The 13934-nt window shown below is 37.9% G+C and overlaps 1 protein-coding gene across 2 annotated transcripts in view; it reads right to left on the bottom strand.

The window, feature by feature from the left end:
• WNK3 (WNK lysine deficient protein kinase 3) overlaps nt 1–13934 on the bottom strand; it is a 148034-nt gene that overhangs the window by 100100 nt on the left and 34000 nt on the right. For both annotated transcript variants that reach the window (XM_060002198.1, XM_060002199.1), the window contains exons 5-9: nt 11415–11503; nt 7777–7996; nt 2714–3008; nt 1706–1899; nt 1467–1616 (exon numbers count right to left, since the gene is read on the bottom strand). In XM_060002198.1, the coding sequence (XP_059858181.1) occupies nt 1467–1616; nt 1706–1899; nt 2714–3008; nt 7777–7996; nt 11415–11503 (948 nt within the window). The remainder of the gene's footprint in view (nt 1–1466; nt 1617–1705; nt 1900–2713; nt 3009–7776; nt 7997–11414; nt 11504–13934) is intronic.

The following is a 13934-nucleotide window of genomic DNA, read 5'->3' as shown; positions in this document are numbered from 1 at the left end:
CAGAGATGATGGTCATTAAAAGTTTGTTGATGAACTATGACTATATACCAATCTCTTAAAAGCAACAGATCACCAGCTGCTAACTAAATCACATACAGAGAATGCCTAGGAGCTCAGACCAACTCATTCCCAAAGAGAGAAGAGACACACAGGGGATGGTAGGGTTGAGGAAAGAAAATGGGATAACAAAGAAAAGCCCAACCATGTATCCAGAGTCCATAACCTAGGAAACCAGGATATAGTCTTGATATATGAACTCTCACAAAGACTGTGTACTCGTTGTCAGAAATGAGTACCATTGACTTTGAGAGTCTAAATGACAAAAACACTTATTTCTCCTACAGAAATAAACGTGAACCAAAAGAGTCAAGAATTTAGATGAAAGTGCTTAAAATTATAAGAGTCTATGAAATACTATTTCTACTTAACTACCAAAGACATCCCTCTACATTCAAACCAGGCTGGAAAAGTCCAATACAAAAAACAAACCATAAAAAGGGATCTGAGTCCTAAATAATTTTTTTTAAATTTATTTATTTATGTTTGGCTGTGTCGGGTCTTTGTTGCTGCGTGTGGGCTTTTCTCTAGTTGCGGTGAGTGGGGGCTACTCTTCGTTGCGACGCACGGGCTTCTCATTGCAGTGGCTTCTCTTGTTGGAGAGCACGGGCTCTAGGTGCACGGGTGCGTGGGCTCTAGAGCACAGGCTCAGTAGTTGTGGCGCATGGGCTTAGGTGCTCCGCGGCATGTGGGATCTTCCCAGACCAGGGCTCTAACCCATGTCTCCTGCATTGGCAGGCGGATTATTTTTTTTCTTTTTTTTTAAATTTACTTTATCTTTGGCTGCATTGGGTCTTTGTTGCTGCGTGCAGGCTTTTCTCTAGCTGCGGCAAGCGGGGGCTACTCTTCGTTGCGGTATATGGGCTTCTCAGTGCAGTGGCTTCTCTTGTTGTGAAGCACAGGCTCCAGGCGCATGGGCTTCAGTAGCTGTGGTGCGCAAGCTCAGTAGTTGTGGCTCGTGGGCTCTAGAGCACAGGCTCAGTAGTTGTGGCACATGGGCTTAGTTGCTCCACGGCATGTGGGATCTTCCTGGACCAGGGCTCGAACCTGTGTTCCCTGCATTGGCAGGAGGATTCTTAACCACTGTGCCACCAGGGAAGCCCTGGCAGGTGGATTCTTAACCACTGCACCACCAGGGAAGTCCCCTAAATAAACTTTTTTATCCGTATATGGAGTTCTCAGTTTCTCTTCCAATTATACAAGCAGTGTCTCAAGATTCTAGTTACACAATGTTAGACACATCCTCAAGAAGAATGTCTTAAGTGAAGGAAAGTATAAACAACTTTTTGCTTTCAGTGACTTTTATATAAACTAGGATGAATTTATGAAAGAGAGCCTTTGCCTGTCAGAAAACCTAGGCAGTGTTAAATAAGTTTAAGTGAATACGGAGCCTCTAAAATGTATCTTACCTTTACCTGTGAGACCTTTGGGACACTTAATGGCAAAAACTGGAGTTGTGAGACAAGCGGAGGTCCAAGGACATGTACAGGCAGAACAGTGGACTGACCTTGAAGCAAAGGCAAAATTTGGGGCTGAGTCAGCTTTGGCTGCTTCTGCAACTGTTAAAAAAAAAATTAAAGATAAACTCTCCCATTTACAGTAAATATACTGATTATATATTTAAAATATATTTAAAACTTCACCTCACCCCTGAAATCTGCTGGTGATGTCCCACTAGCTGCTGGGATGGATAAATTTTCCCTGGAACATTTATTTCAGCCTGTGGGTTGTTAGAAACCATTTGAGAGCCCATCATCTGGTCTGAGGAGTAGGCTATACTGGGCTGATTTGAAGTTTCTGAATGTATAACTGATCCAGCTCCTGCCTCAGACAAACTGTCACCTATGGCAAAGAAAACAAGTGATAGGTAGAAGGGAAAAACTTGAAACACAAGGTCCAAATAGCACAGGAAATGGTAAGTGTTTCTTTAATTTTTTTCTTTTTTACTCTGACAACCTTAAACAGCTTCAAATAAAATATGTACACTGCAGAATTAATAAAAAACCATCATGTAAACTCTCCATGTTGATACTGTGGTATAACTAAAATATTCTTAGTAAAGCAAAACTACAAAGAATCACATAAAAGTCAACTCGATTTGCTGGCCATTTCATGCATATCCTAACTAATCTTTGTTTGCCATTAGGATTTCAGTAAAATCTAGGTAGCATATTCTCATTCTCCTAGAATCTGGCTAGAAAATAATACTGCCTTTATGGAACAACTGGTTATGACTACGAAAATACTGTGTCCTTCTAGAGAAGAGAATGCGTTACAGCAGAAATATTAGAGAAACTGTGTTAATTTTATACTTGGGTCTAAAATACAAAAGTTCTTAAAGTCTAGAAAATTCCCTCTTGAAGAATAAATTCTATCTTTAGTTGCATATCTTCTTTACTAAAGGATTTACCATGAGACCCTTAAAAATGGTAAAAAGATTATAATCCTTATTCAACTAGTACCTTGGACAAGTCACTTAGCAGGACAGTTTCTTAATTTTAAAATAAGGAAACTATCTGCCTTGCCTATTTCAGGGATTTTGTAAAAGGATTAATGAAATGATAGATAACAAAATGCTTTGAAACATACAAAAGTACTATTTAAAGATAAGGGAATACAATTACACATTTCCTTTTATAAATTATAACTGTGTTACTTGTAACAGAGGAGCAATGCCATTGTGGTTTTCTTTGCAGAAGCTGTTGTCGCACATGTTGATCAACTTCAGTTTCTTCACATTCAGCCCCGCTGTGCTGAGCAGGAGGAGGGGGCAAAGCTGTATTTTGGGGCTGAGGGAGTACATTCCCCACAGACTTGCACTGGGAGTCTCTGCGTTCTTCCAAACAGCCAGCTGGCTTCTTCTCCCTTGTCTTCTTTATCAGGGCCACCCGGTCTCTAATGGACTTAGCAACAGCTTTGGAATCACTTTCATGGAAGAATCCTGACTTGACCTACAAACAAAACATAATAAGCAAACCACATCTTTAAGATTTTTACTTTTACTTTTTACTAGCAGAGTTATTTTCTGCCCCCAAATTCCAAATGCTATTAAATAACAGTTAATTTGTTTCTATGTTCTTTCTTAATCAGACATGCATAAATGCCAGAGCCTTTAGTAAGAAAAGCAACACTATTACCAAGCATTGTTGAAATAATTCTGGCTTTAAACAAAAACAAACAAATAGCTTGGTATTTCAGTACATGCAGTCTTATTACAGGTAATTTATGACTGCCATTAAGTTTTGTGAAACATTAAAAAGGTTTCCTCATTCAACAACAGTAAGTGTCTACAATGTGCTCAGTATTGGGCTCTGGAGACATATAAGTGCCTAAGCTGGTCCTTTGTCCTATATGCACACACAAGCTGGTGGTGAGAGAAGGATAAAAACAATATAAGGGGCTTCCCTGGTGGCGCAGTGGTTAAGAATCTGCCTGCCAAGGCAGGGGACATGGGTTTGAGCCCTGGTGCGGGAAGATCCCACATGCCTCGGAGCAACTAAGTCCGTGCACCACAACTACTGAGCCTGCACTCTAGAGCCCGTGAGCCACAACTACTGAGCCCACGTGCCACAACTACTGAAGCCTGAGCACCTAGAGCCCGTGCTCCGCAACAAGAGAAGCCACCGCAATGAGAAGCCCATGCACCGCAACGAAGAGTAGCCCCCGCTGGCCGCAACTAGAGAAAGCCCGTGCACGGCAACGAAGACCCAACACAGCCAAAAATAAATAAATAAAGTAAATAAAAATTTTAAAAAAACATAAAGTGAAATAAAAGGTAGAAATGAGCTGCTGCAAAAGCCCTAAAGGAGCACAAGCCTCTCTGGTGAAAGCAGAGAAAGTATCACAGAGGAAGGTAAAGTCTGACCTGGATTAAAACAAAACAAGGAACTTGCAGGCTATTGAGGGAGAGGTAGATGAAGTTCAGAGATCAACACTCTAGGCAGAGGAAGTATGCTTATGGCAAAGTGCTATATCTTACTAGGTGTTAGAAGAGTGACAGAAGTTAAGGGCTTATTGTCTGAAAGGAACAGGGCTGAGTAACAGAGATAATGACTTGAGGAGGTGCCATGGCATATTATTCTCAGTCCTACAATCTGTTTTTTAAAGCATATCATGGGGGTCTGCAGACTCGGGGAAATTTCATCGTAGTTGAAAAATGATTAAAATGTTAGATGGAATCCATATATTTAATTTCACTCCCTCCCAAAGTTCAAAAAACACTCCCAGAGTAAATGGATTTTTAAGTCATAAACTCACAAGAATAGAAAGAATAAAGGCAACAGCAACAACAGACAATGTTTTGGACATTTGGGGATGTGGAAAACAAACAGATAATAACTGACTTAGTGGACCTGAAAAAGTGAACCAGGGAAAGCTGAAAATCATTCCCATTTATACTGAATAATACTCGTAACACACAGGAACTGGCAGTACCAGGTACTTACAGAACTGGGTAAAGTCAAAAGAGATGACTAAAATAAGGAAGACTAAGTGAAAGGGTTTTGAGAAGTAGTTAGGTATTAGGTCCCTGTGCTCCACCCTCCAGTCCACACCTTTGGGTGATTGCTTCTTCCCTACCCGAGAAGTCTGTAATTTTGTTCTCTGGAGAGGGTAAAAGAGGATCATATCTGGACTAGGGAACACCAGGCACAGTTGAGGGTATGGCTACCATAACAAAAACAAGAAGATTAAATGGACCATATGCATGCTGAACGCCATACACAGAAACCCCCAGCCCTCTTCCCCACTTGGCTACCAAAATATCAGTAACCAGATCCTTACCCTCCAGGCAGGATATTGAAAGATGCTTCTCTGGAGAATCTGGCCAATCCAAGAAGAAAGACCCACAACTATTTATGTCAAAGATTCCCCAATTATTGGCCCACCTAGATACTTGAGAGTAGAGGTTAACACGTCTGACATAAGCGATCATACCATCCAATCAGCTTGTTAGTCCCTGTCATAGGCAAAATCATGGCCCCTCAAAGATGTCCCATCCTAATCCTCAAACCTGTGAATATGATGAGATAGCACTCCCATTATTGAGCTATACACAATTGACCTTAAGACAGAAAGATCTGGGTGAGCCTTTTACCAGCTAGTGAAGGATTAAACTTGCCATTCCTGACTTTGAAGATGGAGTGGGGGCATGTGAAAGGACTGAAGAACAGTCCCTAGGAGCTGAGAGTGACCCCCAGCTAACAGCCAGAAAGGAAATGAAGACCTTAGTCTTACAACTGCATGGAACTAAACTCTGTCAACAACCTGGTTGAGCCCAAAAGCAGATTCTCTCCCAGAGCCTCCAGCTAAGAGTCCAGGCCACCAAACCTTGATTTCAGCCTGTGAGACTCTAAGCAGAGAATCCAGTAAAGCCTACCAGGACTTCTGACCCACGGAACTGAAATAATAAAAGGGTGTTGTTTTAGCCCACTAAATCTGTGGTAACTTGCTATACAGCAATAGAAAACTAATAGTCTCCTACTATTGATCATGAGCAGCCAGCCAAGAATAACCAGAAATATGAGAAAAGCCTCTAACAAGAAGATGGAGCACAAAACCAACAAAAAACCCCAGCAACTTGGAGAAAAGATACTATGCAGGGAGGAAAAAAAGTGTCAAAAACACTCTCTTCACTAAAATTACAGAGAGGTGCCATAATATCGCATCCACAAAACAAAGAACAAGACGTTTACTCTAAAAAAGGAACAGACCAAAAAAAAAAAAATGAAAAGGAACTCTTGAAATTAAAAACAAGATAGTAGAGACGAAAAACTCAATGGAAGAGTTAGAAAATAAAGTTGACAATGTCTTCCAGAAAGGAGAATAAAAAGACAAAAAGATAGAAAATAGAAAAGAACATTGGAGAAACAGTCCAAGAGGCCAAACATCCAAATAATAGCAGTTCTAGAAAGAGAAAACAAAGAGAAAACAAAGGGTAAGAACTCAACAATAAAATACTTTTAAGAAATTTTCCAGAAACTAAAGGATATGAGTCCACTGAGTATCCAACACAGTGGATGAAAACAGACCCCAACCAAGACACACTGTGAAAATTTATAATCCTGAGAAGAAAGAGAAGATATTACAAGCTTCCAGAGAGGAAAAAATGGATCACATGCAAAAGATCCAGAAAACAGAACATCTTTGTATTTCTCAATATCAATACTGAAAGCTAGAATATCATGGAGCAATGACTTTAAATTTTTTTAATTGCCAACCTAAAATGACTTAGCCAGCCAAATATGAAGACAGAATAAAGATGTTTTTAATACATGCAAGTCTCAAAGAATTTACCTCCCATATACCCTTTCTTAAGAAGTTGGCAGAGGAAGTGAGCCACTAAAACAAAAGGTAAGCAAAGAAAGAGAAAGACATGGGATTTAGGACACATGAATTCCAATACAGGAGAGAGGCAGAGAAGTCTAGAATGATAGTAAAAAGAAAGATCAGTATGATAGTTATGTAGCAGATGTCCAAGACAATCATTCTAGATTAGAACCATGTGACTAGAAAGATAGGCATGTTAAAGGCTATCATCTCCAAGATACCCACTGTCAATGTCCCATACTCCTTTTATTTATTTATTTTAATTTATTTATTTTTGGCTGCGTTGGGTCTTTGTTGCAGTGCATGGGCTTCTCATTGCAGTGGCTTCTCTTGTTGCAGAGCATAGACTCTAGGCACACGAACTTCAGTAGTTGTGGCTCGCGGGGTCTAGAGTGCAGGCTCAGTAGTGATGGCACACGGGCTTAGTTGCCCCGCGGCATGTGGAATCTTCCCGGCCCAGGGCTCAAACCCGTGTCCCCTGCATTGGCAGGTGGATTCTTAACCACTGAGCCACAAGGGAAGCCCCCATACTCCTTTTAAACCTGAGGACAGAATGCCCAGGTGAGCCTGGCTCAAAGTATCTGGACTTTGCTAATTTGACCACATGCTGCTGAAGCTCATGCACACCCTCCCTCCAAGTACTGCACAGCCTGGATCGGGCATGCACATACATTCCACCCAACAGAAGTTATCTGCTGTCTTCTACTCTTGCAGGGGGAGCGGGTCATGGGGAGATGAGAAGTAGAGAAGTCAGAGGGGCCCACTCCCCGTCAAAGCATATTGTTACCAGACAACTAATTTTTCTGGTCTGTACAACAGCCCTCTGGTACCCTAACTGTGGTGAGCCATGTGTGTTTCCCTGGACTCACATGTGACCTCACCCTGATGACCTCCCTAGACTCGGCTCTCATAAACTCTTAGGGAAGCTGAAGCCTGACTATGACCGAGAGACTGTTCAGCTTATCCCTTCCTGGGCATCTTCACCTAACAGTAACTTCAGTAACCAGCTAGGTGTGTGTTTGCCACTCTGGTTTTCAAAACAAAATAATATATATTATTTAGGTAAACTATAATGAAAAGCAAAGGAATGAGTAACACAAAAGTCAGGGTAGATATGACCTGTGGTAATGAGGGAGAGGAACGCAAGTGGGGGAGGGGCACACAGGTAGCTTCTAAAGTTCCAGTAGTGTTCTATTTCTTAACAAAAGTAGAGTTTTACTATTCTTTTTATACTGTACATACAAATTTAATATACTCTGTTGTAGAGATATATTTCACAATAAAATTACAATTTAAATAAAGAAAATGAGAGGAAAGAAAGCAATCAGAAGGAGAAAGGAATCAACCCTGATACTATAAGGGGAGGGGAAGCCAGTGGTAGGATTCACTTACCATTTCATATGCTACTTCCTCAGGTGTATCTGTTTCTAAATTGAAACTGAATTCAATAGCTTCATTGTCTTTATGCTTGCCTTTCAATTTTTTAGGGTCTTCAACCCAGAGCCTTAAAGCCAGAGATGAATTTGAGCAATCATCTTCCTCCGCTAACTCCACCCTTAGCCCTGTATCTTCAGCAAAAAATGCGTGGTTTAGTAGGTCCCTGACAGACAACCTAATAAACAAAATACAAATCTGTTATCAATTCTTCCAATCATAAACAAGGTATAGAGCACTTAGTTAGTAAAAATTGTGTCAAAGTAACAACCTGATTTAAAATTTTCTATTAATTAAACCATTAATCTGCCTTCTTATAAAAACCAAATCTTATATCCAATTTATTATTACCAAGGATGCAAAGAAATCCCAACTAACATGCATTTGTAGTGATCTTAATTAAGGATTATTAACAGTAACATATCTAGATACTGAAGTTTAACATACCTAAAGGTATGCCTAGAGATAATTAGAGAAGTGCTGCAGTAAACGTCAGATGGACTGAGTATCTTCCCTAAGCCACTGGCTTAAGTTACTAAAACTCACACAACAGATTGTTGGCAAAGGAAACTAAAAACTCTTCGAGGTATATAAACTCTAAAGTAAATTAGGAATTCAAACACTTTTACAAATGTTATAAATAGAAGTCATTAACTCTATTAACAATAATCTAGTCAGTGTACTTCACTCTTTAGGGAACGCCATGGGTGAAGCTAATTCAGTTCAGTAAAGTCACACGGTTTTCTTAAAGTATTTAAGTCCAGTATCCTAGGCCAAAGTATACATATAATGGATACAACTCTAGTCTAATATTAGGGATTAACCATCTCTGAAGAGAAACAAGCACAGAGGTTCAAAAGATTCTTTTATAAGCTGGGAGAGTTAATTTCCTTTTCTTTGACCAACTTCTAAAATAGATAAATAATATCTATCTATATTACAGGCCAGTGAGAGCTATAACTGATGTATTCCATAGTTTGTATGTAGAAAGCCCATCCTGCACTATTTAAAACAGACAAAGCATATTGACAGCATGGTATCCTGTAAGTTGAGGATTTTCAACCTTCTACATTTTTAGTGATCAAGAGACAAACACTTAACTAAGACAGTTTTATAAAGAACAAGCTTGCTCAGACTAATTAGTCTTAAGGCTAAGGTGAGATGTGTTTAAGAAGGTACAACCAAGTTAAGCACTCTGGTTCTAAATGAAAGTTTTGCCTAGATATTTTTACTAAGGAATAACCACTGCAATAGCAGCAGACAATATCATTCATTAAATACTTATTACTCTGTTAGGTATTTTATATGCATTCATTAACTTTTTTTTTTTTTTTTTTTTTTTTTTGCGGTATGCGGGCCTCTCACTGTTGTGGCCTCTCCCGTTGTGGAGCACAGGCTCCGGACGCGCAGGCTCAGTGGCCATGGCTCACGGGCCCAGCTGCTCCGCGGGATCAGCTGGGATGTGGGATCTTCCCGGACCGGGGCACAAACCCGTGTTCCCTGCATCGGCAGGAGGACTCCCAACCACTGCACCACCAGGGAAGCCCAATTATCTTTTTAACTATCAAAATAATACCTATTTTGAGGAACAGCTAAAGTAAGTTTCTCAAGATCACACTGGCTAAGTGTGAGTCCAGATTTGAGTCTTATTCTGCTGTGGAAGCCTGTGCTCTTTCCAAAACACTAATGTGCCATAAATCCTTTTGAATATTCCAGTGTTCTTTGGTAATAGATCATAATTAAAATGCTGTACAAACAACAATCAGAAACCAAACTAAAATGGCTACTTCAACACAGTAGTTTTAGCATAGCTTAAAAAAAAGCATGCCTAAATTACTACAACTCAAAAACGACAACAACAAAATAAACAACTCAATTTTTTAAAAAGGCAAAGGACTTGAATAGACATTTCTCCAAAGAAGATATACAAATGGCCAATAAGCACATGGAAAGATACTCAACGTTATTAGTCCTTAGGGAAATGCAAATCAAAACCACAATAAGATACCACTTTATACCCATTAGGATGCCTATTAACAAAAAATGGAAAATAAGTGTTAGGAGGACGCTGAGAAATTGGAACCATCACACATTGCTGGAAGGAATGCAAAATGATGCAGTCTCTATGGAAAAAATATAGTGGTTCTTCAAAAAATTAAATATATTATTACCGTATGATTCAGTAATTCTACTCCTAGGTATATACCAAAAAGAATTAAAAGCAGACTCAAGAAGATACTTGTTCACCAATGTTCATGCCGCATTATTCACAATAGCCAAGAGGCAGAAATAACCAAAGTGTCCATTAACAGATGAATGGATAAACAAAATGTGGTGTGTGTGTGTGTGTGTGTATACACACACACACACACACACACACACGCACACACACAAAGGAATAGTATTCAACCGTAAAAACAAAGGAAATTCTGATACATGCTATAACATGGATCAACGTTTAAACACTATGCTATGTGAAATAAGCCAGACGCAAAAGGAAAAATATTTTATGATTCTACTTATATGAGGTACCTACATAGAAGTAGAGACAAAGTAGAATAGAGGTTGGCAGGGGTTGACGGGAAAGGGAGTGGGGAGTTACTGTTTAATGGGCACAGAGTTTCTGTTTGGGATGATGAGAAAGTTCTGGAAATAGTGGTGATGGTTGTACAACAATGTGAATGTGCATAATGTCACTGAATTGTACATTTTAAAATGATTAAAATGGTGACTCTTAGGTTATTTATATTTTACCATAATTAAAATATAGAGATATATAGATATAGCCTGTTGGCACAAACACCAAGAATGTTGTGTAATAAAGCTATAATTAAACAGGTTTTATCTTAGTGACTTTTTATATTTTCAGATATGCAACACTAAACTTAGATAGATAACTAATAAAAATGGGAGACAGTGAAATGCTGGTGGAAATAATTTCTATAAAGGATCTATCACCTTATTAATCATAATCAATAAGGAGGTAAAAATCAAAATACTAACCGAGCAATTTGAGTCGGTAACTGTCCAAAGCTCAAATTAAAGGGAAAAGCTAAAACTAAAAGGAATTATCCATAAGAAAAATAGAAATTGTGATACAAATAAATCTAGAATACTATTTCTTGAACAAAAATAGCCCTATCAGCATTATCGTTATCATGACACAGGACATTATGGACAAATAAAAAACATCTGGTGAATTGATGGTTAAATTTTTTCTTAAACTATCATAAAAAACCATTTAAGTACTTATGTGAAGGTGACAATGCAGGAAACTCTCTACTATCTACCAACTGTTAGAAGCAAGTTAACCTGGGAGGGGGTCCCACTGACTGTTAAACTGATGGCTGAAGGTGCTCTTGTCACAACACACACAGACAAACACAACCCAAATTTCGGTTCAAGGAAAATTCAGCACATGATATCAGTTTAAAATGGCAAACAAGATGCACTGATACACTTCACTCTAGTCAGTATGGTTTGGATTCCACTGAAAAGTCATACCCAGCATGATTCAAAGATCAGAAAAAGACCCAGCTCAAGATAAGAGAAAAATTCATCCATCAGTCATGTCATTTCACTACATATGCACCCACCTTTCAGATTTATTTTGACGAATACATCCCTCGATGATTTCTTTCACTTCAGGATCAGTGACTTTATTGAAACTGGCTGGTTTTATACCCTGGAAGAAGAAAAACGGTTTCTAGTCACAAATCAAGCAACTGAAAGCCGAAGCCAACATCATTACTAAAATAATGATTTTTTTACCACTAAACCATATTCAAATTTTAAATGAGATATATACACACAGTATAAGTTTAACAACTTTTTGACAAGGATTTTGTCATAGCTCTACAAAAAACAGTGAAAAATTGTAAATGATCTAAATCTCTAATAACAGAGGTAATATTACATAAATTATGTGATATACATATATATGCATATGCTAATACACGGAAACTAAACATGTTCTCATAGTAATTAATAATGTGGAGAATTCTCATGCTGCAACATTAAGTAGGAAAAAAACAGGATCCCAAAATGTACATACAGTATAACCCCAATTAGTAAAATATAATAAACAAGTATTTTTTTGAAATCAGAAAAGTCAGTTATTAAAAAACACTTTTAGAAATTCCAAATAAGGGCTTCTCTATCGCAAACATTTCAAATCAATATTTCAAAGTCTTCTAGAATGGCTAGACACAATGAGCAATCAGTAAACATATATATAAAATATATATATTGTTATATATATATAAACTTTTGAGAAATCTATATTATGTTTATCCTTAAACAATACCAAAATATTGAGAGAACCTCAAGCTAATTATCAGGTTCTAGGAATTTAATATCAAATTAATGAGGTCCAGATAATTCAAAATGTTCTTATAATAACTGTTAGCTGCCTAAATGTACTTATTTTACATTCTGTTACCCTTAATTTATGGGTTTTAGATTTAAAAAATAATACAAGAACATTGCCATCATTTAATAGAAAATTCAAAATTAAGCTATAAGCAGAAAGGTATAATAGAAAAATTATCATGGAATGAGGCAATCTAAGATCTAGTTCTGGGTCTTCACACTACCTCACAGAATACAGAATCAGAAAGCCAAGTACCATATCCTAGATAAATCTGGTGAGATTAGGAGTTAATTTGGGCCTCAAATTCAAGAAGCTTTAGTAGAGATGGAAATCTGAATTGTGATATGGCATTTTTGTGACCTGAATATAAAAGAATAAAATCACCATACAAAAAATGGAATTTTTTATTCTACTTATAGAAAAAGCCCTCTTTGACCTTTCCACTGATCTCTTACCCATTCCCCAGCCCTGGATAATTACTGCCTTTCTCTGCTCCTAGGTGAAAATAATTGAGGAGCTGCAACTTAAAAAATCAAGTACAGACTCTTCTATTTGTGGTCGTACAATATATGGGCCCAAACTAAAAGGGCATTCTAGTCCCATTTCTTTTTCTCAGCTGTTTATTATAGAAATTTTCAAACATACTCAAAAGTAGAAGTCCCATGTAATCATCACCAATTTCAACAACAAGCATCATTCCTTAACCTCGTTTCAGCTATCTACTCCCACACCACTTTTATCCTGGAATATTTTAAAGCAAATACTAGGCACCATGTCATTTCACCCATAAAGTCTCCAGTTTCTATCTCTAACAGATATCATGTCATCATCCCACCTAAAATAATTATCAATAATTGCTTAATATCATCTAAAACCCAATCCATACTCAAATTTTCCAAATTGTCTAAATGAGGTGTTCTTACAAATTGGTCTGTTCAAATCAGGAGCCAAACAAGGTCCATACATTACATGTATGGTGCAATGGAACCGGCTCATACCAGCTCACAAGGGCCAACTATTACATTTTCAGGAATTGTGCAAGCTGATTATTAAATACATCCATTTATAAAATTTAAATTATATAAACTTACGATTAAATAAATTATATTAAGAGCCAAGGTAATAAATACTGAAAACACAATTCCTTGATTGTTTTACTACATTTTACTATTATTTATGCTCTTGCAGTTGTTTACATCTTTTGTATCCGTATGGTGGAAATACTATATGAGTGCCACTCTGCACCCTTTCTTAACCCTGCATTCAAGTGAGGTCACATTGGTGACTTGAAATCAGTCATGGTGGGAGCACTTACACCAAGGAAATTAGCAAATGCTAGAAATCAGTGCTTTTTCTTTTTCAGAGAATCAGTTGTTAAACATTTACCAGCTCATCACTACTTTAAGTCTCTTGTATTCTGTAACAGTCCCTTCCCCTTTTTTTCTTTCAGGAAATTGATTTGTTGGAGAAACTAGGTCATTTGTCATATAGAATTCTGGATTTCTTATTGTCTCCCTAAACAAACCTCTGAAGTCAGACTTGAGGTCAAAATCCACCATTACTAGTAGCTGTGTGAACTTGGGCAGGTCACAACCTCTGATTCTCAGTCTCATCATTTCTAAACTGAAGACAGTGCCATCTTGTACGAATATAAAGATAAAACCATGTGGCATATATTATGTACTTAAAAATGGTACCTATTAGTATGTTACCTGAAACACTCTAACAATCTCTTTTGTGGCCT

The sequence above is a fragment of the Delphinus delphis genome, chromosome X (assembly GCF_949987515.2).
Source record: "Delphinus delphis chromosome X, mDelDel1.2, whole genome shotgun sequence".
NCBI lineage: Eukaryota > Metazoa > Chordata > Mammalia > Artiodactyla > Delphinidae > Delphinus > Delphinus delphis.
This window is presented reverse-complemented; position numbering and strand designations above follow the sequence as displayed.